Here is a 26,859-nt window from a genome sequence, read left to right as displayed (position 1 = left end):
GTTGATTTCTATCTGAAATTATTTACATTAGACTGGTCAAAAAAAAAAAGAATTGAAAAAAAAGAATAGAAAAAACGTGACATTACATAGAAATATTTCGTTTAGAAATGAGATTGAAATTTGGCGGGATGTTTTAGATTCGGACAGATACAACCAATAAACGATAAGATCACAGGGATTGGACGTTGCCGTGATCTGTTAGAATACGATGTCAACTTCAGAGCGTACGAGGTAAAGATCAATCTCTGGTAAAACGTAAGACAAAGATGGAGAGAATACGAATGCATCGAGTGCGCGCGCGAGAGAGAACAAGAGAGAGAGAGAGAGAGAGATAGAGAAACGAAGCCGAACGAAGGATAGACGGCTAATAGCAGTTGCGCCTCCAAGAGTGGAGGGGATAAAAGTGTAGCGCGAAAGGGGAAGCAATAGGGAGGAAGGCGAGAGAGGGAAAATCTGTCGGATACGGTCGCAGAACCGTGCGTGCTTCCGTGCAGTTCCGTGCTTTTCTGTACGTGTCAAGATCAGCTGTGTGTGTGTGCGTCTCTCTCGAGGCCACGAGTCGAAGAAGAAATGACAGCAGTCGAGAGAACGGCCGCGATGCCCTTTACGCTCTCGTGAGGGTGGGTAAAGCTTTTCTAATTTCGAGAGAAGGCGGGCCAGACATCTCTGTCACCACCCGCCGTTTTAACTTTACAATAAGGCTCGATCGAGAGGATGAACGGAAGCCTGGGAATATCTCGAGGACCCGAACAACATCCACAGAGATTCGCCGATTATTTCGTTATATGCGGTCTCGATAAAGATTCGGGCCTCGAACCGGACAAATATTTCGGTGAGTTAAACTTTCTTTTTCTTATTTTTTTCTTTCTTTTCTGTTTTCTTTTCTTTCCCCGATATCGTTATTATACGCAACTTTCTCTATTTTCTTTTTCTTCTTTTTTTTTTAAATTTCCCATTTATTTGTTTTCCTTTCTTTTTTTTTTCTTTTTAACTTTCAATCGTCCCCTCTCAACGAAACGAAGTTCTTCGAGACATCGTCGAACGATCCACTTTTTCTCTATCGCCTTCTTTCTCTTTCAACTTCCCCTCCCTATCTTCTTTCTCTTTCTCTTTTACTTCGACGTATGTGTTCTATAGTCCTCGAAAAAAATCCGTCTCGCGAAAGTCGCGTGATTGCGCAACGCGTGATGGAGTCCGCCTGGAGTTATATGATCGGATTCTAATCACATTGGCGAATGTTTACAATAAATGATGACGTTGGATTTGCTTGAAAGAGGCGTAGAACATTCGGCTGTTTTCGATGAGACAAAGACAGAAAGAAATGAGGAAGAAAAGGTGGTCTCACACTTGAATCGTGATTGAATTGAATTGGTGAGAAGATAGGTGAAAGAGATAGAGAGAAAGAAAGAGAGAGAAACGAAAAACGTTATATCTCTTTGTTTTCTTTTTGTTTTTGTTTTTTTTTTTTTTTTTTTTGTTATATTATTAACATTGAAAATATACTCGAACGGTACACAACACATGATTTTCCAAGGCCAGTCTATAAAAAATTAATATCTCATTGATTCATCGTTATTAATTGCAAACGATGTTTACCAGTCGTTAATATTTATTAAATATTTTCATGTATTTTTTTCATGCATGAAAACATACAACACCGTCTATTGGAGATTAGAAAGGCATTTTCAACGAGAATTAACAGCGATAATAAAGTTATGAAAGTCATCGATAAATCTGATAAATACGTAAGAGCATTTAAGTGTATGATAATTTTGAAAAAAATTCGTGTCGATCTAATTCGCCTGGAACGCAATAAATGTGCTGTAATTATTCTTTCGAAACCCATTGTGCCATTGTACGATTATGCGTTCTTAGATTTTTTTGGCGGGAAATTAATGCCCCCATTTGAATTATGATCTTCCTTGCCTCCGTTGCTTGTAACATTGTCTCAAATGTAAACTACGTCGTGTTGATACATATTAAATACTTTTTGATATGATCTCTTTGTTCTCTCTCTTTCTCTCTCTCTCTCGCTCTCTCTCACTCTCTGTAGATTCAAAACAAAATGATGTAATATAGATAATCTACGATAATTGTTAAATAAAATCTAATGCAATATATTCCGTGTCGAGCCAGAAAAGATAACATATTGTTCATTGTTATAATGCAACAAACATACTGATGAGTTTATCGATGATACGATTAAAGAGATTTCCGATTGTCTGATATTCTGATCGCTAGAGTAGGATGATTATGTCGCGTTTATATGCGTGTATACGTTTGTGTCTTATCGAAGATTTTATTGTCTATAGTTTTCGTACACTTCATTACCAATCATTCATTAGACTCGAACGAATTTTCTGCCTCATCGAAAATATACATCGAAGATTAGCGCAAAAATGTATAATTTTAAACAAGCCTATAAATGGAATCATTACCTTTATTTCTATTTATTTTGTTTTCGCTTTTTTCTTTCTTGGAGCTTTTTTGTTTTTGTGCCTTTCCCTCCCCACTTCTCCACCTTCTCTAATCAGGACAAAATATGAAAGACAGTGGATCAGATATCTTGCGAATGACGTCAGAGGAATCTCTTTCGTGCATCGCGTAAGATGCTTCTTATGATACTACTTCTCTTTTGTTATGATATCCTCTCGCTCGATCCCGTTGCTTTTTCTTATTGTCGTCGTCGTCGTCATTTTCATTCTTTCCGTGAAATTCTCAATGTAGACGAACAATGAATGCACAGGAAGCACCAACGGATCTTCCTGAGAAAAAGTACCCGTCGGCTCTCCACATTCGGGACAGTTTTCTGGGAAGAGAGGATCGAAAGGATCGTTTTACATAAAGCGGGACTGCCTCTTTTCCCCTCTTTCCTCTTCTTCTCCTCTTTATCCCACATGAGAAAATCCTCACGTTCAAAAGCGATATCGAGTGTCTCTTCACAAGAGGGTTGAGGAGGAGGAGCAAGAAAGAGGAGTCCTCTTTTCGTTTCTAACGAAAAAGCTGTTTCGTATTTCGCGCCACTATGAATAACTCACGCGGGAAGGGGATGACGTAACGATCGCTTTTTGATTGGTTTATATTTGACAACATATTCGACTTATATACATATATATGTATATATATATAGATATGTCAATATTCATATAACCTCGAATATTTCCGTGCTAGTGCAGTATGAGTAAGTGCGCATTAACATGTGTTCTAGGTTATATTCATGTGATTAATACTTAATTAAGATCTAAATTCGCAATAAAATTCTTTTCGACGATTTTATTTAAATAACGCACGCGATAAGGTTATAGATATAATTAAATTTAAATATCGTTTGTAAGTGAAATTTCTTATGTTTTTATTTTGGTTGCTTTTTAACAATTTTATATATGTATATATATACAGACGTTTACAGACGTAAATATAAGTTGATTCATTGATTATGAGTTCGGTCATTGAGCCGAACAAAGGTCGTTTATTTTATATCGTCGAAGAAAGAATAATGATAATAATAAGAAGAATAGGAATAAGAGGAGGAAGAAATACATGAAAAAGGTTGATAATGAACGTATCCATCGTTAACGTCGAACTTCTACCTTGACTTTTGATCACTAATCTTCATTTAAATTTTATTCCGAAGAAAAATTATTTTAGATTGTCACCAACAAAAACTATATACATAAATAACTTTTAGAAACAAAATTCTCTATTTTGCAAGATTTCTTTATGTTTCACTTTGCAAGCGAGAGGATAGAGCTAAAAATAGCCCGGGTTATGAGTCGTAGGCGTGAAAAATAGAATGCAGAAGGATTGGCGCCATCGTTGTCTTCTTCGCCTCTTCGTCTTCTTCTCGACATCGTAAGTGCGATGAGGTTTCTTGGTACATATGCGAACGAGTTTCTGAGATTCTAAAGATACTGCTGCGCACTTTTGACCAACAGCCCTGGCAGATGTTCCATACTCGCGCACATGCAGACACACACACACACACACCATTTTCTTTTTCTTATATGATGGTCCACAAAGGAGACAGCCGGTGATCTTATTCATTGATGGCAGAAACTCGAAGAAAGAAAACTTTCTTTTTTGTTCAGCTTTTCTTTTTTTCTTTTTTGTTTAGTTTGTTTTTTTTGTCCAAGAGAAACGAGTGGATTATTTAAAATATTTTTGATATTTTTTTATTATTGGTTTAAACAGAATGACAATGTTATATTGATGACAATGAGAGGATCTTCTTTAATTCTCTATAACTTAATTTTCTTTTGTTTATAAAAGGATTATATAATGTAAAAGTTGTATAAAGTTTCGTTATAATAATATGATTATACTATTAATTACTATATTTATATATATATATATATTAATGATACCACATAGTATATTATTCGAATACTACCATCATACTATAATGATATGTAATATATATTAATAATATATACTATAATACTGCATATTAGTATGTAGTAGTCCGTATACTAATAGTATACTGTAGATACTAGAAGTCACTGAAAGAAGTAACTTCAAATTTACATAACGTTATGGAAGGGTTTTATTTATATTTTTTTATTTCTTTTTTTAAATTTTTGTTGATTCTAATGAACATCACGAAGTCTATCGTGTTTAATCAAGGTAAACGTGAAAGAGTTGAAATAATAAAAGGAAACTGAGAAAGATCGCTTAAAACTGTGGTCGATACTATGAAAGTATTTGGCAGTATTGGTCGATATTGTCAGTGACAAGTTTAATTGGAATATCGGGGGAACATTTGTACGGGGAGAACATCTATGATGTTATTCTCTCTATCTCTCTCTTGCTTTCTCTTTCTCTTTCTCTCTCTCTCTCTCTCTCTCTCTCTCTCTCTCTCTGTCTGTCTGTCTGTCTGTCTGTCTATCTATCTATCTATCTTTCTCTTTCTAGAATGTTTGCTTTTCCTCGGTCATTCGGTATATGTATGTGTGTTCACAATTCTATTGGCTTTCGATGGAGGACATCTCTAAAAAAAAATTCGGTTATGCTTGGTTAGTATTGCTTGTTGAACTGTGGACGATATCGATGGTGGTATATACGTTCACGATATGAACGCGATTTCCTTTTGTTAATATTTTTATTTTTATTTTTATTTTTTTCTAATTATTTTTTTTCCATCCTTTTCCCCTCACCGTCATATCCGTTTTTTGTTATTCTTCGTCGATGTTGTCGAGCGATTTGGTCTATCGATCACTTAGAAATAGAACTATTATTGGCTTGGACCAATAAGTAATGTCGGAATTTGTTTGTTCTTATAAAAAGGTTTCAAACAATGTTGCATTGTTTGTTTTCTTATTATTAATATGATAATAGTGTGTGTTCGTTCATTGAATTGCGTCGATAAGTAATGTTGGATTTTTTTTATCGCTCTTATAATTTTATTTGTATATGAAATATTGAAAAAATTTTAACATGTTAATTAAGTGGTAGGCTATTCAATAGAACGAGTTATAGAATATATCATTTGTTATATCTCCAATGAAACTGGCGTTTCATTGTGAAAACAATGAAATTAAGGCGTTCTCAATATTTTCATCGGTGTCATTTCCGGTATTTAAGTAGCTTTCTAGTTATTTTAATGACTGCTGATTCTTCTATACTCTCGTCGTTGATTAAGGTCTCTCACAGTTTTCATAATGTGTATTGTATAAAAAACATCGACGAGATCACGCATGCTTGAGAAAAAGGTCAGAGTTTATTTTCACGGTCTGCCTTCTCGTCAACGAAAGAGGGAGAGAAAGAGATAGAGAGAGAGAGAGAGAGAGAGAGAGAGAGAGAGAGAGAGAGAGAGAGAGAGAGAGAGAGAGAGAGAACAAGCTTATACTATCGATGGTCTCTCTTTTTTTTCTCTACTATATATTTCTCTTCTTCTTTTTTCTTTTTTTTCGATAAACGTTTATTTATGTTAAAACATGAGATAGTCTCGATATACATATAATATTGGAACATATATATATAATATATATATATATATCGACCGATAACAAGTTATTACCTGCCATGATTTTTTTTTTTTTTGTTATCTTTAATCTTTTACATATTTTTTTTTTATCTTCCAATCGCAAGCGCAGCATTCATTGCAAGATCGTAACTGTATTTTATTCAAGCATCTCCCTAATGCAAGAGGAAAATAAGTTTTCCTCATTTTACTTGGCAAGCTTTTTATTCCTTCTACTACCACCATCATCATCATTTTAGTTCACCGATAATTAGATTCTAAGAGGCTTTGAGAGTCCGGAAGAAGTTGTCGGTCTTTCAAAATCCAATGATACTGTGACCATTATTCGTCCACTTTAACGGCAAATTAGGCTTCCAGTTGAGCACTTTTGTAGATCGATATTCCTTCAAGATATTATAATACTTTACCTAATTTTTTCCCCTTTCTTATTTCTTTTTTTGTAGACTCTTCCGTATATCGTATATCTTTATACTCTCTCTCTCTCTCTCTCTCTCTCTCTCTCTCTCTCTCTCTCACTCTCTCTCTCTCTCTCTCACTCTTTCATACACACGCATGCACACATAATATAATATACAATTTAGAATATTTTAGAAAGACATATAAAAGATATGTAAAAAAAAAACTTATAAATGTTAAATTACGTTCTAATATAATTTTGTTTTTTAAAAAAATTTTCTTTTCATATTCATTATGAAATATCCTGTATGTACGTAGATACGATCATAAATCAGACGCGGAAGTGTTTAAAGCATAGCGTAAAGCATGGGAACGTAGAATTAAAAGTGGAACGGACCACTTGTCGGCCGTTTACCGCGGATTAAAGTTAAACGTTAGACTCCGCTTTTACCGTCTGAAATCTCTATAGATATATATAAAAAGTTCCTACTAGATGTTTAAAACGTCACACGATTATTTATATAAAAGTCAATATTTCGTAAGAATGATCAGTCAAAATAATATTGAAAAAAGACGAATAAATAATAAAACAAAGGGGGAGAAGCATATTTACATAGGATAGTATAGAATTTTATGAAGTACCGCCATTGTTCGTTGCGTCACGTGACTTACTGCAGAGTCACGTGATACGTTTACGTATTATTTCCGCGCGATTTTCAAAATGAAATGAATTATATAAAATAATAGAAATTTTGTTTCTTCTTTTTATTTCAGAAAAAAAAAATGGATCGCAAGAAGTAATCAACTTTTAATATTCTAATATTATAAATTGTATTATATTTTTACTGTATATTATTCGCTTTTGTAAGCATATTTCCGTTGTTAAGTACGCGTATAAGTATAACATCGACTGTGTGCCCCTTCGCGTAGAAATGACCCCGTGTGTAGGATGACATCATACACGTACCAACAACAGGAAGGGGTGAAAGAGAAGGAGGTGTGCGAGGAGGAGTGTAGGAGGGGATAGCTTATTCGAGCAAGACAAACAGCTTATTGCTAACCACAGGAAGAGTTTTAGGCCGGTACGAAACGTTGTTCGATTAGAAGAAAAAAAAAAATGTTATCAATATTAATCATGTTTGATTGTCGAAAGAAGACGAGAGAAAATAAGAGAGAATTTCTTTTCACGGCGCGCGCGCGCGCACACACACACACACACACACACACACACATATATATATATATATATATATATATATATATATATACATACACACACAAGCAGTACTATGTATTTCAAAAGGGAAAATTTATTCTTGGAATTTTCTAGATAGTACGGTTCCTTTTCTTTCGATCGTGAAAATGTTCGCCGATCGTTTATGAGAATAATGGATGTGTTTCTTATTTTTTACTATTTCCATATTTCACAACAGGTGTTTCTATCCTATTTTCATGAAGTTCGGTTGATTTTCGGTTTATTGTATTTTCGTTTTGGCTCCTTTTCATATATATTGTACATATTACTTATGTACATATATGAACGAGTGAATGCATGCATGCATGCATACATATACTCTAATGCATTTACTTATTAAACTTCAAAAGCATCGCCTTTCCTAAGATATTATTTTATAGTTTACGTGATGAAAATAAATAGAAGAAAATAAAGGGCTAAAGGGAGAGAGGGATGGGAGGAATAAAAAGAGCGAAAATAAAAAAGAATAATAAGAAAGTGGGTGGGCAGGTGGGAGGAGGATAGTCTTTTAAAAAAGAGTATGTTGAGAAGTGTTGACGTAGAAATACCGTGTTTTCTTTTGCAAAATGTTTTTCCCATTGAGAGACTTGAATAATTGTTATAGACAGATCTTTCCTTATTTTGCGATTGAAATAAATTTGGAATAATTGAAGGAAGACTTTTATATATATATATATACATATTTAAATATGTATATATATATATACATCCGTGTAATATCGAAGGATTTTATGTTTGAGATGGTGTCTGGGACTAATTCCAGTTCTTTTTCTTATTTTCTCCCTTTTTACTCTTTTCTCCCTTTTTACATAGAATATATACTGGTATACTCTCTACCCACTTATGTGCATACGAAACGTACTTGTCATGGTCACGTTCGTCGAAAACGTTCGTTATCCGACGCCTCCTTGTGCGTGCAACGCGCTCTCGAATCAATACTTTGAGCTGGCATAGGGTCGCTCGTTCGTTCATCGGCCGTTTATCGTTGCTTTTCCACATCTAAGAGCCCTTTATGCGAACCTTTTCTTCATCCTTTAGAATATCTCTTGGCTACTAAGCCAAGAAACCTTCAGGAAAATCTTCTCTTTCGATTGTACCGTGAGAAAATTTTACTTCGAATGATCTATTTCCTTTTTTTTCTTTCTTTCTTTTTTTTCCCCTACATCTATGGTGTCCGCTGGGAAAAAGAATACTTATTCCGAGAAAAAATTAATAAAAGAAGAAAAAGAATTTATATTTCGATCGAAAACTTTTTTTTTTCACCATTTCTTTTTCCAACTCTCGACTTATATTTATTAGTATTATTAAAAAGAATATAAATAAAGTTTTATTCGCTTTGAAATAATTCGTGATGCGATACAATGTTTCCTTTGGGGAATGACTATGGGCGACGGTCGTTTAACTTAACCGGCTGAAGAAATTCTCGTCGCAATTTTGTCCGCTCAATTAAACACATTGACGACGCTAAGGTCCATAATTTCTTCTCGACGAGGACGCGCGGCATTCAAATTGCCCGCGCTTGGACTCTTAGTACAAAGTAGTAATAAAAGACTATTAATAAAAGAAATAGAAAAAAAAAAGAAGAGAGGAATGATCAGAAATTTTCAAAAAGTTCTTTTTATCGTTCGAGAGAAATTAAATTTTTTAAATTAATAATAAACTATTATACATATATATATTATTTATTAGTAATAGTATTTTATTAAAAAATAAAACATCGAGATTTCGCGGTCGGTGAAATTCGTTCCCCATTTTGTTTTTCTCCTTTCTTCTTTCAAATAAAATAATTCATGAAATTTGCTACATAATTTTATTCAATCGTGAAGATTATTATCAACATTAATGAATGTATATGTTTTTCTGTACCAGTTACGAGATCCCAATGAGAGTTTCTCTTTCACTCTCTTTCCCTCTCTCTTTCTCTCTCTCTCTCTCTCTCTCTCTCTCTCTCTCTCTTCCTCCCTGGTTGTCTCTCTGTTACGTAAATGAGAGCAAAACGATGATTTCGATAACGACCGAGTTAGTTCGCTTCATCCGTTTATCACCGTTTCGTCCTGGACACAATTTTCAAACGGAGATTGACCCGAGGAACCGTCGATAACTTCGATTAAAGGTGCTCAATTAGAATTCATCTCGTATAGTGCTCTTTCGATTAGAATTTATGTAAGTACATAGATATATACATACATGAATCAATGAATTATAATAATAGTTCTTTGTTCTTCGACCTTATGAAACAAAAAAAAAAAAGGATATCAGAAATTTGATTGATGATTAGACTTTATCAGTTATATATATATATATATATATATATATATATATATATATATATATATATATAAAACCAAACGAATGCTATACAAAGTTTATATTATTATTTAATATTGTAGAAATTCGTTTTTACTGTCATAGTATATACCATGTAAATATTTACACGTACAAAGAAAAAATAATATCAGTGTTATCAGTCAGGGATTAATTTTATCAATATTGAAAGAAAATTCTCGTTTAAGCTTTACATTACTGATCCATGACACGGACCTTTAAGGATTACACAAAAATGGAGGAAAAAAGGAGATTACGTTCCAATCTTTTTTCCTCTTTTTTTTTTTTCTTTCTTTTTTTTTGTGATAGCAAAACGCATCGTATCTCACACAAAGACGTCATCCATGCGAGAGGTATAGCTCATTACAGCGAACCGTGCACAAAGACGAGACGCTTCAGCACAGGGGTTTCTTTCATTACGGTTTCCCAGAAACTCAGCATATCTCTCGGTTTGCGATCTCTTCCTTCTCAGTTTACCGACCAGCACACGTGTAGTATTTTTGAAAAAGTAGGCTACTCTAGCAGCAACTCTTCCAATTGCTCCTCTCTCTCTCTCTCTCTCTCTCTCTCTCTCTCTCTCTCTCTCTTTCTCTCTTCTCTCTTTCTTTTAAAAATCGTTTTAAAGGCGCAACAACACGACTGAAGCTTTGAGATTTTCCTCCAAAGTCGTCGTAATAAATGAAACTACACACATGTATTTACTTTTCTTTCACTAAATTGAGAACACTTTTTGACAAAAAATAGTAACATCTTCGTGAAAGATAACAATAAATCTGTTATATTTTTAACGTTAGAATGAAAACCGTAAAACAGTACTTTTTAATGGTACAAAAGTGTGTTTATAATCTACGAAGTATAACGATAAAATTATGCGAGGAATTGTTTGTTTCTGATCCGTTAATAGAATATTATTCCACGTTGCTATATTTCTTTTTGTTTTGTTTTATGTATCGTAAAGAAGGAAGATTCATAAATATGTATATATCAGATACTGATATATAATGAAAAGAAAAAAAAATGAGAGAGAGGGGGGGAGAGGGAGTAAAGAGCAATGAAATCGAAGAGATATAATAACGTCATTGTCTAGAGGAGAGAGGTAGAAAAGAATTTTATCATGAGAATAAAATATTTCTGGGGTTATTTTGTTTGAGGTTAGGTAGGGGAAAGTTGATCCAAGAAGGAAAAACAGTAAGAACAACGATCGTCTTCGTCATCATCATAAAGGGGAGAGAACGGAAAGGAGAAAGGGAGAAAGAAAAAGAGAAATCGAGGTATCTCTCTCGGAAGCAAAGAGGGGTAACCACCCTTCCTTCTATCGCGAACGATTAACCTCGTATACAGAAGTACTCTTGTATTCGCCGAGCGCGAGGTACTCTGCGGCAGCTTGGAAGCTTGCCAAGACGTCAACAGTCTCATTCAGGTCGAGCCTCGGGGATATGTACCACGTTCAATAACAACTTGCCGTAGCCCTTACTCCTTAACCACAAGCCCCGCGAAATTTGAATATTTCTTTTTTTTTCTTTTTTTACTACACAAAATCAACATCGAAAATTTACTTTTTTGTTCACATTTTATACAATCGAATCATTAATTTTATAGAAACATATTTATGTATCTCTTTTTTTTATTATAATGTTCAATGATAACTTGCCTTAACCTATCCCTTGCTTCCTAATCACAAAGCCCGCGAAAATTAAATTTTTCTTTATGATCTCTCTCCTCACTCTCTCCCCTCTCCCCCTCCGCCTTTTCCTCCCTCCATCCCTCTCTCTCTTTCTCTCTTCTCCCCATCCTTGATCCTTAACTGCAGAGCCCGCGAAATTTGAATTGCACTTAATGATACTATTTACTTACTTAATGATCACAAAGCCCGTGTAATTTGAATTTTTTCTTACCGACGAAGTACGTATAATAAATTTCGAATTATTCCATTTTGTTTCTTCTCATTTGAAAATACTATTTCAGTCGATGTTCATATGGAAAAATCGAAACATAAATTGTATATATATGCACACTTTCGGGAATGTAACTGTATCACTTTATCAATATATCTTGTAATAACTCGATATGCTTGCGTTCACGGCAATAACCTGTGCATATGTATACGTATATATGTATGTATGGATATATATGGGTACGGCAGCTTTTACTAGACAGTAATTTTCCGGAGTTACGAGGAGAATATTCTCGGATGGTGTACGAGCGTGAGAGTTTATACCTTGGCCGAATGATAATGCGTTAAAGGATATGAAGCTCGAAATGCGAGAGTATATACATACTTCGATATTAGTCAGCGAATTTGTATCCAATCAAAATACATAATATAAGCACGAACGTATGTACATATATCCATTTACAACATATATATATATATATATATATATATATGTTTATATATATATATATAAACAATTTACCCAACTGTAGAAAGTGTCGTGAAGATAATCTCTAATCGATTCGTATTTTGGCGCGAATTGTACAAAACATTTAATTTACTATTTTACTAATGAAATTGTCTCATTAAGACGTTTGAATATTATTCTTTTTTCTTTCATTAAATTTTAATGGAGAAAAAATTAATGAAAGAAAAAAATGTAAAGAGAAAAGATAGAGCGAAAGAATGTTGAATAAACTTTCTTTTTTGAAATTCAATTGAAATTCAAATATTATTTTTTTTAATAATATTCTTTTGTCTCGCGTAGTAATGATTTTGTCTATAGTAGTAATAGTAGTAATAGCGTAATGGTATGCGCATCATAAAGACGAAGGAGAAGTTTCTCGTTTTGTTTGCGTCGGTATTCTAACTTTCGAGATGAAAATAAGGGATGCAAACGAAGATTGAAAGGAGATGTGTATGTGTTGTGTGTACGTGCGCGCGCGCATATATATATATATATATAGAGAGAGAGAGAGAGAGAAAGAGATAGAGAGATAGAGAAATCACGTTCATTTTATTTAAAAACACATTTAAAAATTTTGTAATCGGGTCAGGGTCTCTTCTGACTCCGTCGTTAAGTAGTAGCTCTTGTCTAGTCAGTGGACCGTTGTTTGCTAAGTGGAAATACTTCGATGCATTTTTTTTCCCTCTCTTGCAGTTTCATCACGTTGTCAATTTTATTTCGAAATTTCAAAGCGATACGTTCGAGCCAGATATTTTAACGAGTTTCCGTACGAAAAGAAAAGTCGTATATTATTATCTCATTTTTATTATTATTATTATTTTCATATTATTTATAAAAAAAAGAATTTGTTTGTTATTTCAAGTTGCTTTTTATTTATAAGAATTAGAATGAAAATTAAAAGATTCGTAATAAATATATACGTTTATATATTATGTGGTACGAGTTAAATAAACATTTCATATATATATATATATAAAATATTTTTATTTTAGGTTACTTTTATATTTATTTAAAATTATATTTAAAATTAAAAGATACATAAAAAAAACATATGCATCTACATATTGCTATATACTTCAAATAAATATTATAATGTTGGTTTGTTCCTTTTATTGTAGGAGACTCTTTACAATGTACACCTCTGGATCGAGCATACAAGAGCAAAGTTTTAGGACATTATCCGGACTCAGTACCATGGAATCCATTCGACGAGCATGCAGTTTGTATGGTACGTTACATTTTATTTTACAAGAAAATTAATAATAAAATAATAATAATAATAATAGTAATATTAATAATTTTTTTAGCTTTGCCTACCAAGCGGTTTGAGATTTCGAACACAGAAACATTCAGTCGAGCCGACGTTTCATTCGTTTGTCCTGACCAAAGAAGATGGCCACAGGACGTACGGTTTCAGTCTGGTATTCTACGAAGAGTGTCGTAATCGTAAGATATGCGCTGCTATGCAAACGTTGCAAGCGATGCATATCACAGAATTAAGTAGTGGTCAGAACGGTACACCGCCAACGTGAGTTCTTTCATGGTTCATAACATTTCACGGATATTAATAATAAGTATTTGAGAAATTGTAGAATACTAAAAAAAAAAAAAAAAGAAAAAAACAAAAATTATTTTTCATTTCAGGGCGAGAAAGGGTCAGGAGGGACACAATACTAGATCCTTGCCACGTCATTTTAAATTGTCAGCACACTCCCCGAGTGCAGCATTAGCTTATTACGATTCAACCAAAGATAAATTATTAGTGACCAAGTCAATTTCTTTGCTCTGTCAACAGCCCTATCTTCACGCGGCCAGAACGTTCCTGACCAATCTATACAAGTACCTTTTTTTTTTTTTTTTTTTCTCTAATAACTTGCAATACCATAGTACCATTGAAATGATAATATTAAATTTGTTTAAAAAATTTTTCCAGATGTGTTCCTAGGCATCCAGGACCTGGCCTTAGTTTAGAATCATACGTGTACAATCTTTTGTACAATGTACCAGTACCATTACCTGGAAAATCATTAAAATTTTTTATACCAAACGATGAGCCAGCTAAAGTTCCCTTAGAATTGGTTATACATCAGCCTATGCCATCGCAAGAATTACCAATGTTGGATTATCCTTTGAAAGATGTATTTACATGGCTGGGGGCTGATTGCGTCATACAGTTGTTCACTTGCGTCCTTTTGGAGAATCAAGTTTTACTCAGAAGTTCAGACTTTAACAAACTGATGGTAGTATCCGAGTGTATAACCGCCCTTTTGTTTCCCTTTTCGTGGCAGCACGTTTACGTACCTATATTGCCAGCCAGTCTACATCATTTCTTAGATGCACCAGTTCCATTTATAATGGGATTGCATGCTCAGAGCGAAGGTGGTGTATTAAAAATTGCTAGCGAAGTGAGTATGAGTGAGCTTCGCTATGAAACTATTTCTTGTATTTCTCTATTAAAAATGATAAAAGGGAAAAATCACGTGAAAATTATTATTCTTTGATTTACAGGCAAATCTTTGTTATGTAGATATAGATAAGCAAAGTAGCCAATTCCCGGAGGAGTTACCTGTATTCCCACATAAGATGCAGTTTATTGCTGAGATTAGAGCACTTTTAAATATGTACAAAGTACCACAAACGGGAAAGTACGTCAGTATTTTTCACGTTCGCACTTTTCTATGGTTATTAATAATTAGTCACCGTTTCATATTTTGTAAGGATAAAATATTTTATAGGACTGATAATATGTTCATAAATTATGTCAATGGTGACATTATGACTAGCAGCTTGACTCTTCCTGGTTCTGGATTTCACCTTCCACGTAGAAAGCATTCGTTACATGATGTTTTAGATTGGGACAGACCTGATTCCACACCCCAAACAGATGCTTTTCAACGAATTGTTGATATAGTTAAGAGAACAGGTAAAGATAGAATTGAAGTAATTTGATAAATTATCCGCTTTTAATGTACAATGTTAATTATATGTCGTTATGTATATTCATAGGTGTAAATGTAGATGATATTGATTCTGTGGAGGATACTATTAATGAAAAAATACTCACTCCCCAAGAGGAATATCAAGAAACTCTCATTTTTAATAATGCCATTAGAGAGATTTTTTTGAATCGTTTTGTACAAATGTTTTGTAGTTATGAACATTTTGTTATTCTACCAAGTCAAGATAAAGACGAATGGTTGAATAATAGAGACAGTATGCATGTCTTTGATAAAGCAACATTTTTATCCGATCAACCTGCGCAACATTTACCATTTTTATCAAGGTTTTTAGAAACACAAATGTTTGCTTCCTTGGTTGATAGTAAAGTTATGTCAACGTGGAGCGAACTCGATTATAATATCAAAGTTTTTGACGATAGAATTACATTTTTAAAGTAAGAGTCACCTTTGTCGAAACTTTTCTAATAATATCTCTTTTGAAATTTATATGGTTAGATTTATATGCGTGTTTCATTCGTTATAGAAAAAAAGTTGGTGAAATTATTATAAGATCGACACGTTACGAGACATGCACGAGCATGACTGAAACACAAAAAGTTTTGGAACAGAGATTAACCAACGTAGATTTTGAAACCAATCCACCAACAGAGATTGTTCCACATAGAGCTGCATACTTCAGGAGTTTTCCTTTACTAGATACGGTTGCGTTAAACAAAGAACCTGCTCAAAGGTAAATTTTACATATTTGAAAATATTACAATTTATGACTACTTCAGTATTAGGTAAATAAGATTATTAATTATCATTGCTTCTGTTTTTATGCTATTCCGATAGTATACTTCGGTAAGAAATTAATTTTATAAGTGTATGTAATATTTTTTATTCGATACACACGTCTTTATAAGAATTTATTTTGTCATTGTTTTTTTTTTCTTTTTATATATCTAAAATTTGTATTGTAAATATGATTAATTTAGAAACACTTTTATCTGCAGTAGTAGAAAAGGACAGACACAGTGGAAATATAAAATGAAATCTATGGAGTCAAATGGTAAAACAGCAGTACCTCAAGAATCTCAATCTCCACGACCACAAACAAAGCTCTCTGCGGATATGAGTCCAGCACTGATAGCGCAAGCCAATTGGACTTTCGTTGAAAAATTGCTTAAGGTAAAAAAAAAATATACCATTTGTTACCCACAATACCAGTTAAGATTATCTTATATACTTATATATATATTACCTTGCGTTGATGATAAGGATTGTAAATCTAAAACAAAAAGAATGTTAGTCGAAAAAATGGGCTCTGAAGCTGTTGCCCTTGGGCATGCGAGTGAATCTCTTTCTGACGTGGAAGAAAATACATTAGTAGCTAGCCTCTGTGATTTATTGGAAAGAATATGGAGTCATGGGTTACAAAATAAACAGGGCAAAAGTGCTCTTTGGTCTCATCTTACAATGTATCAGGAATTGGAGGAATGTAATGTTACAACTAAAACTATAGATCCCAATTTTCTTTCTCCCGGTGAGTTATGCCTGATTTATAAATATTTATTGAACTAATTTATTTTGTAAATAACCAAAAACTTTAAAACTGTTTATTTTATATTATAATACCAATGCTGTTAAATATAAACTCTCTTTATATTTATCAGTGATGCTTGTATTAACATATTGTCGGAATAATATTTGTCAGGTTTTCAGATATATTAAATTTAATTTGCGAAAGTAAACTACTACTAATTGAAATTTATAAACTGTGATTACTTAACGATACTCTCATGGATCAAAATATGTTTATTTATGTAGCTGCATCACTGATGCTTATATATACAGCTATAATGTGTTCGCACCATTATTACTGTGCACAAAGGGTGTCGATAACTGAAAATAATCTATGTGATTTGTTTGGGAGCTATACTATATTTAGATTGCTTTCAAAATATACATTTACATATATATATATATATATATATATATATATATATATATATATATAATATATATACATCTACATATATATATATATATGTATATTATATATATATAGTTATGGCACCCTTATCTGTGATACGCTTAATGTTACGAAAGTGTTAATAAACAATATGAACACTTTTTTTTACATAATTATATTATTTTATAAAATTTCCTGAATTTTATAATGTTCCGGAAATGCAGCCTTAGCGTGGTGCGTGCTGCGGAAACGTCTCGATTGTACGTGTCTAAAACTTATTTAAGATAAACTATTAAAGTAGAGATTAGTTTCTCATTCGTAGATACCCTGCACTATTAGTTGTAAGTGATTTATCAAAGAATACTTATAGCTGTTGTTTCTTTCATTATACTCTTCAAATTAGCACACATTTTAATTCTTTTTTCTTTCTTTTTTTTTTTTTTATTTATCTTTTTTTTCGTGCAACCAATGAATTTCCGCTTACACAAAATCAATGTTTTATTCTTCGAGATATTTTTTTTCACTTAATTACACCAGCAGCTTCTTACTTTTTGTATTTTGCTGTTTTCCTTTTTATTTTTTTTTTTTATCTAATTTTAATTTTATTTTATCAGTACCCAAGAAATCGCCAAATAAACTTTTTGGGTTACCGGATCGTTTAATCGCATCCTTAAAGAGCAGAAATATTTTTGAGATTGCTTCCTATATCAAGGAGAATTTTAATGGTAAGCCTTGTTATTGGCTTGCCGTAAAGAATATTCGAGTTTGACTAACAATACTAATTATCCTTTTTAATATAATTATTTTCAGACGGTATATCTTTTCTTTCTAAAATATTTGTTATTTAATAATTTTGTTAAATGTATATATATAGTTTTTGTTCTTGTTGATGCATGTTCTTTTTTAATTGCCATTGTGATTTTAAAGCGATGTGCTATTCTTAAGCTATCATTTATTTATCATTCGTTAGCTGTATACTTTATTAGCTTGTCCTTTTACGTATCGCTTATCGTGTCGTGTATCATTTTAAAAAGTAATAGTGTTTTACATATTAGTTGCAGCATGATGTTTCGGTATCCTGTATTCATTAAATTATTTTTTTTTATCGATCAATATATAAAGTCTTTGTCCCATGAGGCGCATGTTGCTTGTAAATTATATTCCTACAATACATCTATGATTAAGATTAAAATTAACACATCACGTATCACCTTATATAATGGAATAGTAATGAAAGTAATGTAGTTTTTAAAAAAGGAGTGCTGGTTTCATTTTTTGTTTTGAGAATAATCATGTTTCTTTTTTTCTTTCTTTCTTTCTTTTTTTTTTTTTTCTTTTTCTTTGTGCTATTTTTATATTTACACTTATGTAGATAGTAACAGAAATTTATTAATAATTGTTAGATTTATCAAAACTGGCATTGGAGACTGATGTCTCTCCAACAAGAGGAACTGATAAGCACAAATCTCCTGGGGAAAGAAGAGCTATTGGACCGGAGCATTTGCGACCTTTACCTGAATCATTGACTTTTGATATTCGAAATATTCAAGCAATGACAGATATTAAAACGCACATTGGATATGCCAGAGCATGGGTGAGATTAGCATTAGAAAAGAAGTTATTATCTCGACATTTAAAAACACTGCTATCTGATACAGCACTTTTAAGGTATGTTGTTTACAAATAATTCGAAAAAAAAACATATATGTGTGTGTGTGTGTGTAAATTATTTTTATTAATTTTTATCGTAATCTTTTTTTATTTATTTATTTATTTATTTATTTTTTTTTTAAGGAGTCAATATAAACGATCAGCATTTTTACGCTGTGAAGAAGAAAAGGAACAGTTTTTATATCATTTATTGACGTTAAATGCGGTCGATTATTTTTGCTTCACAAATAATTATCCTACTACTAAGTTACCATATAGGGTTGTAATATTTCCAAGTCGTAAGGCAAGCGCAGCTACAACTTCTGCCAATAGTTGGATCGCTATATCTGGTACATTGTGCGAAACTAATCCTGTTCCAATTCCTAAAGCAGCTCTAGAATTTGTATTTCACGTAGGTATCATTTGGCAATAATTTTAATAATTTATAATAATATATACATACGTATATATGGATGTATATGTAGTTTATATATTTTATTAATTTATGTTTTAGCATAAAAATTTAGGTGTCCTTTCGACTTTGCGGATAGGTCATGACAATACTGGTCTTTCTCCTAAATGGATGGTAGAACACGTTGTGGTAAGAAATGAAGTTACAGGGCATACATTTAAATTCCCTTGTGGGCGATGGCTTGGTAAGGGCATAGATGATGGATCTACTGAAAGATTGCTAGTAGGTGCTTTAGTACCAAGTAGTATTGATAATGAAGAATTGGTAGAATCGTGTTCGACTCCTCCAAGATGTAGATCTCCAAGTATACCCAGACGACCTATATTATCCGAAGTTGAATTGCAACATATGCTTGGTAAGCACAAGTGAAAGTATATCTCCCACAAATGAAGAAAAAAAGATATTTTTTTTTCCCCTATAATAAAATGTATAAATAAATTAAACTGCAAAATATATTTATTTTAAAAAATATTATTTTAGGAGAAGCTGTAAATGCGATTGTCAAATATTATTACAGAAGAGAGTGCCAAGATAGTTCTCTAACTGCCTTACTTTGTGGGGAGGGTGGACTCGTACCTTCTCTTGAACAAATCTTTTTATTCGGTTTTAAAAATCAAAGAATATTTGGTAGAAATTTTTATGTTTGGGACTATCTTTGTAAGTTGATTTCTTTTCGTTTTCTTCCTTTCTTTTTTTGTTGTTGTTGTTGTTATTGTTATTATTGTTGTTGAAATAAGTATTTCATGATTAATGTAATAATTGTTAATTCAATTGAAATTGTAGTACGAGTAAAAGAAAACTTTGAGATATCTTTATTAGAAGAAATGGACGATTACTCACAGAGATTAAATAGGAGTAAAAAAATACAGAGTAATCAGAGGTGGTTTACTATCTTGAGATGTTACAGTCATCTTATTGATCAGATTAATATATTTAGTCAAACTTTAGGAAAAGATGGAAAGTTTCAGTTGTTCATTTGTTTGGCAGCAAGGTATAGATGAATCTTATGTAAATTACATAGGATATATATATATATATATATACAATTTTTTTTTTTTTTTTTTTTTTTTTAAATAGAAATTATTTTAATAATTATTATTTTATTTGACTTCTAATATTATTTTAGAGAACAATTGCTTCATCCAATGTTACGTCCGATGAGCGAGGCACGTTCTACGTCGGATATGTACGAGGAGAATTCGTTTTTGAGAAATCCTAGTCTCTTGACGTTTCTTATACATATTCTTGAACCGCTTAGCGACTTCCATATTGTTCTTGAGAAAAGTTTGACTCATGGAATCTCTAGTATATGTTAATCTGTTGTACATTCCGTGTGTATTTTGGATGAAAGCTTCATAAAAACGGTAAGAACGAATTATTATATATTAATCAATATTTTGTTTTGTTTTGTTTTTGTTTTGTTTTTGTTTTAAACAAAATAATTTCATATTTCCTTATTTCTACAGGCTGAACCAAATGTGACACGATGTTATTGCATTCATTTTATACACTGTTAAAGTCGAAAGACGATAGGGAGACACCGGTGTTAGAGTATAGGATTCGGTGAAATAATTTGCAAAGATGCAAAGAATTTTATTATTACAATATTATATATATAAAATTGAATATTAAAAAAAAAAAATGAAAAAAAAAGAAAGAAAGAACAAATCGAAGACTGTTACCGGTGAATGTAAAATAGAAATTTTTAGATGAGAAATTATTAAGAAGTGAGAAAGAGAGAGAGAGAGAAAGATGCATGCTATTTACCGAATGTAAGATTCGAAGAGAGCATGAACTTTCTCATGCTATTTTCAATGCTCGTACTATTCATGACAAGTGATATCTAATTAACTTTTACTCAACTCCTTTTACTGCAGTTATTATTAATGGGGATATACGAATGAACCTTTCTCTAAATCATCGTACGTACGAACGAACTATGAACCAAAGATTTTAATCCTATTAATTTATTAATATAATTAATGCCGTGTATATTATTGCCATTATTTAAACAGAATTATAATCTTTTTTTTTTTTTTTTTTTCTTTTTTAATCCATGTAAAATAATCAAGTGTTGTAAAAACATTTGGATGACATTTGTATAGTATCATGTCGGAGTATCTTGTGTTATTATATTTTTAACGTAAACCATATGATACTCTTAATAATCTTCCTCTAATAGAAAATTGTCTAAAGATCTCAGCTCGATCATTTGACATTTGTGTATGTACTCACATTATTTTTTACTGGCTGTGCTTTGATTAATACACGTTAAAAAAAGTCTCAAGGGAAGGAAAAAAAAACGAAAAGAAAACACAAAGACATCGTGCAAGAAGTTTTTGTTATGATTTTATGCTGTGTTAGATTTGCGAACGTAAAACATTGTTGATTTCATTATTATATAAATTGAAATATCTCAGATAGCACGCGTACAATAAAAAATAAAATAAATAAATAAATAAATAAAAAAAGATATAAAAGGCCTCCTAACTTTAAAATAAATAACTTTAAAGAAATATTAAAAATCTAATAATACGCACTCTGGGATATTATAATTTATTTATATAGATTTAATGGCAACATTTCTCCATGACATATGTAATGTTTTATTAGATTTGCGTCAAATTAAGTTTTTTATACGTTACTGTAATAACGTCGTATAATTTATTTTCAAATTATATTTTTCAATTGGAATTCTTTTGACCTTGTCTAACGGAGAAGGACCAAAAACATCTTTGTCAGTTAAAAAAAGAGAAAAAAAAACGAGAGAAAAAAGCAAAAAAGAAAGAAAGAATAATTGGCAATTCTTTCAATATCATCAATACAATAAAATACATATGCACAATTCATTTTAAGTCTTATAGATTAAAAAAAAAAAAATACGAGTTATATATATATATATATACACACGACACACGACACACACACACCCACACACACAGGACACAAACTTTCTACACTCTGTACTCGCTGTGAAGTGATAATACTATACCGTTTTAATAATAACTAGACCGCAAAGTACAATCGAATTGCAAGCATTTCATAATATAAACTCGAAGAAGAAAGAAAGATAGAGAAAGAAATAAACAAAAAAAAAAAAACAAAAAAAAAGAAAAGAATATTTATAATAGTTAGAGCTTATATTCAGTACCTTACAGAATTCTTAGTACATAAAACATTATCTTTATAAATTTTCCTAACGATAGACGATTTCTTCGTCATCATAATCATCATCATAATCATTATCATCATCATCATCATCATCATCGATAGGCTTTATTATTCGAGGAATAGCCGAACGACGTAAATATATAAAAAGATTTATACATAAATTCTCACGAGTTCAGATGATCTAGAGAAAATTGTATTGAATTTATAATCCTCTTCGTGAATCAAGAGTTTGAAAAAATGAGATGTAATTAAATTAAGGATATATTAATTAAGGTGAGAGGAGTCAGCTGCAGCAACAGCAGCAGTAGCAGCAGCAGCAGAAGCAGCAACAGCAGCAGCAGCAGAGTTGATATATGATGCGCGTTGAAACCAATTACTACTTTTATTGTCCGTTGAAACGCGTTGAAAGGGAGTTTAATTCATCAGTACAAAAAAAAAAAAGAAAAATAAACCAAAGGAGACGACGATGTTGGTTTTATAATTTCTTGTTGTTATTGTTGTTTTTTTTATTTTTTTTTATTATTTTTTTTTTTCTTTTTTTTGTCGAATCAGTCAAAACCGTAGAAAATTACGTGATAATATACTCTTTATTATAATTGTTTAACCAATTCAATGAAGTTATTTCTCTCTCGCTCGTTTTTGTTTCATTTTATTTTTATTTTTATCTTTATCTTGTTTATTCAGATATATAGGAAACTATAATCGATCATTATAAAATATTGTCGCTCATCTCCCCTATTGCGTGTATATATATACACAGACACTACATACATAGATACATAAGAAAATGAACACATCGTCATCGTCATCATCATCATCATCATCATCATCGTCGTCATATTAACAAGCGTATTAATTGGAAAGAAAGAAAAGTGCAACTCAATGGTAACGTATAGGTAACTTTTACAACAAAATACCGTATGTTTGTAAATAAGTAAATACAAAATAGGATATTATATTGTACAGTAGAATAAATGGTTATTGAAAATATTAATTATTTAAATGAATTATTTTCTCATGCTACACAATCCTCGAACTGATTAAATTTCTAAAGATAAATAATTAAATGATGGTAGAATAGTCGTCTATGAAGAATTTAGTCAATGATAGGACACACTGGTCTACAATAAAAACATTCAACGACAGTAATGGTCTACGAAGGAAACGTTCAATGATATATCATGTAATCCTATTGTAATATTGAACGAACAATTAATTCTTGTATATATTTATCTGTAAATTTTATTTTTTTATGAAAAATATTAATTATATAAATTAATTAATTAATCTATTATTTTTCTTTCCACCGATAAAAAAAAAGATCTATAAAGGATATTATCAACGACACAGCGCAGCACAGTAGTTTTATCGATTAAAAATACGTTCAATTAAATTTTTTGTTTTTAGTAATCCAAATAATTTTTCTTTTTTTTATGATTGTCGAAAAAAAAATAAATTATCAAAATTCTTCTAATCAAATTTACGAAGAAATTAAATCAACGATAATGAATGATAATCTACGACACTCTTTAACTTTCATTTCGTAATCAAAGTACCCGAAATAATTTACAAGTATAAAACAAAATTAAATTAAATTAAAACAAACAAACAAACAACAAAAACAACAACGTGGAAATTATTGTATAAAATACGAATACTTTATTTTCGATCGTCTCGATGCATCCTAAACGCATCGGGCATATATATATATATATATATATATATATATATATATATATATATATATATATTTACAAACGTGTTGAGGACCATTTATTCGTACTACAACTTGCAATATTATTATTATTATTATTAATTTTTTTTTCTTTTTTCTTCTAATTTTTTTATTTTTTTATATATTTTTTATTTATTTATTTTTTTCCGTTAAAATGTAAACCTTTACGTGCTAGAATTAAAAAATAATGTAAGTGTGTTCGTTTTATTTTTCGTACATCGTTCATCATCATCATCATCATCATCATCATCATCATCATCATCATCATCGTCATCATCATCATCATTATCATCATCACATCATCATCAACTTTCGAAGAGTTTAAACATGTGTATGTATATGCACATATATAGTTATAATTATATATATATAGTAGTTGTGTGCGTATTCCGAGCGAAATGTGGGATCTGAGGTATATCAGTGGTACTCTATTGCGCTTTACCTTTCGTTTTCATATATCAACAATTAGTTTAAAAATCGCGTGCCTCGTCTTAATACGTTTTTAAAGATACACGATAATAATAATAATAATAATAATAATAATAATAATAATAATAATAATAATAATAATAATAATATATATACATATACATATATATAATATAATAATATATAATAATAATAATAATAATAATAATAATAATAATAATAGAAACGTAATTGTGTGTGCATTCGTGAGAAGTGCACGCGCCGATTGTCTTCGTTTTTCTTTTCTTTTTTTCATCTTTTCTATTTTCTATCATATAACTACTATAATAATAATAATAATAATTATTATTATTATTACTATTGTATATACATATATAATATTAATAAAAAATTATTTTCATAACGTGAAAAATATCTCGTGATCCTTTTCGTTGGAAGCACTCCCTCAATTTTTTTTTTTTCTTTTTTAATTATTTTTATTTCATTTTATATATATATATATATATATTGATTTTTTGCTTGTTATCAAAACGTTCGTAAAAATTTTCTTTTCTTTTTTTTTCTTTTTCTTCCTTTTTTTTTTTAAATTGTTCATATGAATTTCAACGAAGGCAACGATGAAGAGAATGAATAAAGAAAGAGATAAAACGAAAAAACGAAAAAGAAAAAAAAATCAGGGAGTACGGCCGACGAGTGGTGCAATCTCAATAAAATGAAAAATAAACTAAACAGCGGGAACGGTCTTATTACGGCGCAAAAATATTTTCGAAATAACGAACGAAAATTATAATTGCTCTCGATAAAAGAAAAGAAAAAAAGAAAAGATAAAAAAGAAAAAAAGGAAATAAATCGTAGTTTTGGTATTCATTCGCGAGCTTATTTGTAAAATGGTATGTCTGTGTATGCGTGTTTATGTTGTTTTCTTATCCATCGTTTGTAAAAACAATATGCATACAATGAATGGTGGTGCATGAAAATTATGTATATAGGAACAAAAAAAAAAGAAAAACGAGGAAGAGGGGTAGGTGACGAGCGAGGAAAGAAGAGAAAAAGCTCTTTCGATGCGCGGAACTTTCTGTCGGTAAAAAAAAAAAAAGAAAAAATTAAAAAGATATTAAAAAAATATATACGAGAAAAGATGCACTTGTGAGTAAAATAGGACACAACAGATGAAAAATATGCGTATACAATTAGTGAATAACAATATCGATTGATGATATTAATATTAATAATAATATAATATAATATAATATAATATAATATAATATAATATAATATAATAAAATAATATTAATAATATAATAATTATATATATATAGGGCTTACAACGTCGAGACGCGGTGCAGGAATAGGTTCGACCCGTTAGAGAACCGTCGTTTCCCGCACGATCGGTTTTAAAAAGGACAGAGCGACGAGCGTGTGTGTATATATATGTGTGTGTGTGTGTGTGTCAGTATATTCTCTTTTTCTATGTATCTATCCATCCATCTCTTTTCATTCATTGCTTTTTAGCCCCGCTTTTAATTTCTAATCAACTTCTGTCTGTTTTTTAATCTTTTTTTTTCTTTTTTTTTTTCTCTTTTTTTGATTTATACATTAAACGCGTGGCCACGCGTTAATAATTATTAATAAGGAACACATCGATGAATACAAAGCGTATTATTTTCTTTTTCTTTGTTTTATTTTCTAATGAATCATGAATTATTATTATTATTTATTATTATTATTATTAATATTATTATTATTAATATTATTAATATTATTAATATTATTATTATTATTATTATTATTATTATTATTATTATTATTATTAATTGTTGTTATAGTGAAAAAGAAAATAATATGAAAATAATATATGACCGAAAGTGGAAAAATGTATAATTTTATTGTATTAATCTCGATTTAACACATCGCACGTGTGAGTGTGTAATTACCAGGATAATTTGAAAAACTTGCAATCCTTTTCAAATTGCCCTTGTAGATATTATCATGTGTTGTGTAGTTCGTGTATGTATTTTTTCATATCTTTCTTTATTTCTTCTCCATGAACTTCGTAAAAGGCACTCTTATATTACTCAATTTCTTTACTAGAATTGTACTAAGATTTGGTTATCGATAATATATATATAT

The 26,859-nt window shown here is 31.0% G+C and overlaps 1 protein-coding gene across 5 annotated transcripts; it reads left to right on the top strand.

The window, feature by feature from the left end:
• The first annotated feature begins 328 nt into the window (after positions 1–328).
• LOC124430537 (DENN domain-containing protein 5B) lies at positions 329–23,559 on the top strand. 5 transcript variants are annotated; one of them, XM_046977256.1, is made up of 20 exons: positions 329–832; positions 13,477–13,586; positions 13,666–13,886; positions 14,003–14,197; positions 14,292–14,763; positions 14,867–15,003; positions 15,094–15,281; positions 15,365–15,752; positions 15,842–16,048; positions 16,153–16,161; positions 16,314–16,488; positions 16,579–16,843; positions 17,887–17,997; positions 18,676–18,940; positions 19,067–19,334; positions 19,437–19,749; positions 19,875–20,051; positions 20,178–20,385; positions 20,521–20,758; positions 20,861–23,559. In XM_046977256.1, the coding sequence occupies exons 1-19, from the start codon at positions 715–717 to the stop codon at positions 20,708–20,710; spliced, it is 4,017 nt and encodes a 1,338-aa protein (XP_046833212.1). In that variant the 5' UTR covers positions 329–714; the 3' UTR covers positions 20,711–20,758; positions 20,861–23,559. The 5 variants fall into 5 exon arrangements, with proteins under 5 accessions (XP_046833212.1, XP_046833213.1, XP_046833215.1 ...); XM_046977258.1 differs by lacking the exon at positions 17,887–17,997 and adding an exon at positions 17,497–17,532 and having other exon boundaries at positions 334–832; XM_046977260.1 differs by lacking the exon at positions 329–832 and adding an exon at positions 3,439–3,852.
• The last annotated feature ends 3,300 nt before the right edge of the window (positions 23,560–26,859 follow it).

The sequence above is a fragment of the Vespa crabro genome, chromosome 19 (genome assembly GCF_910589235.1).
Source record: "Vespa crabro chromosome 19, iyVesCrab1.2, whole genome shotgun sequence".
NCBI classification, from domain to species: Eukaryota; Metazoa; Arthropoda; class Insecta; order Hymenoptera; family Vespidae; genus Vespa; species Vespa crabro.
The sequence above is the reverse complement of the archived record's forward strand: the minus strand, read 5'-3'. Positions and strand labels throughout refer to the sequence as shown.

Coding starts and splice junctions, on each gene's coding strand:
- LOC124430537 (XM_046977256.1), top strand. CDS start 715: ATGAACGGAAGCCTGGGAATATCTCGAGGACCCGAACAACATCCACAG. Junction 14,198..14,291: donor TTCCTGACCAATCTATACAA/GTACCTTTTTTT, acceptor AAATTTTTCCAG/ATGTGTTCCTAGGCATCCAG. Junction 15,004..15,093: donor AAAGTACCACAAACGGGAAA/GTACGTCAGTAT, acceptor AATATTTTATAG/GACTGATAATATGTTCATAA.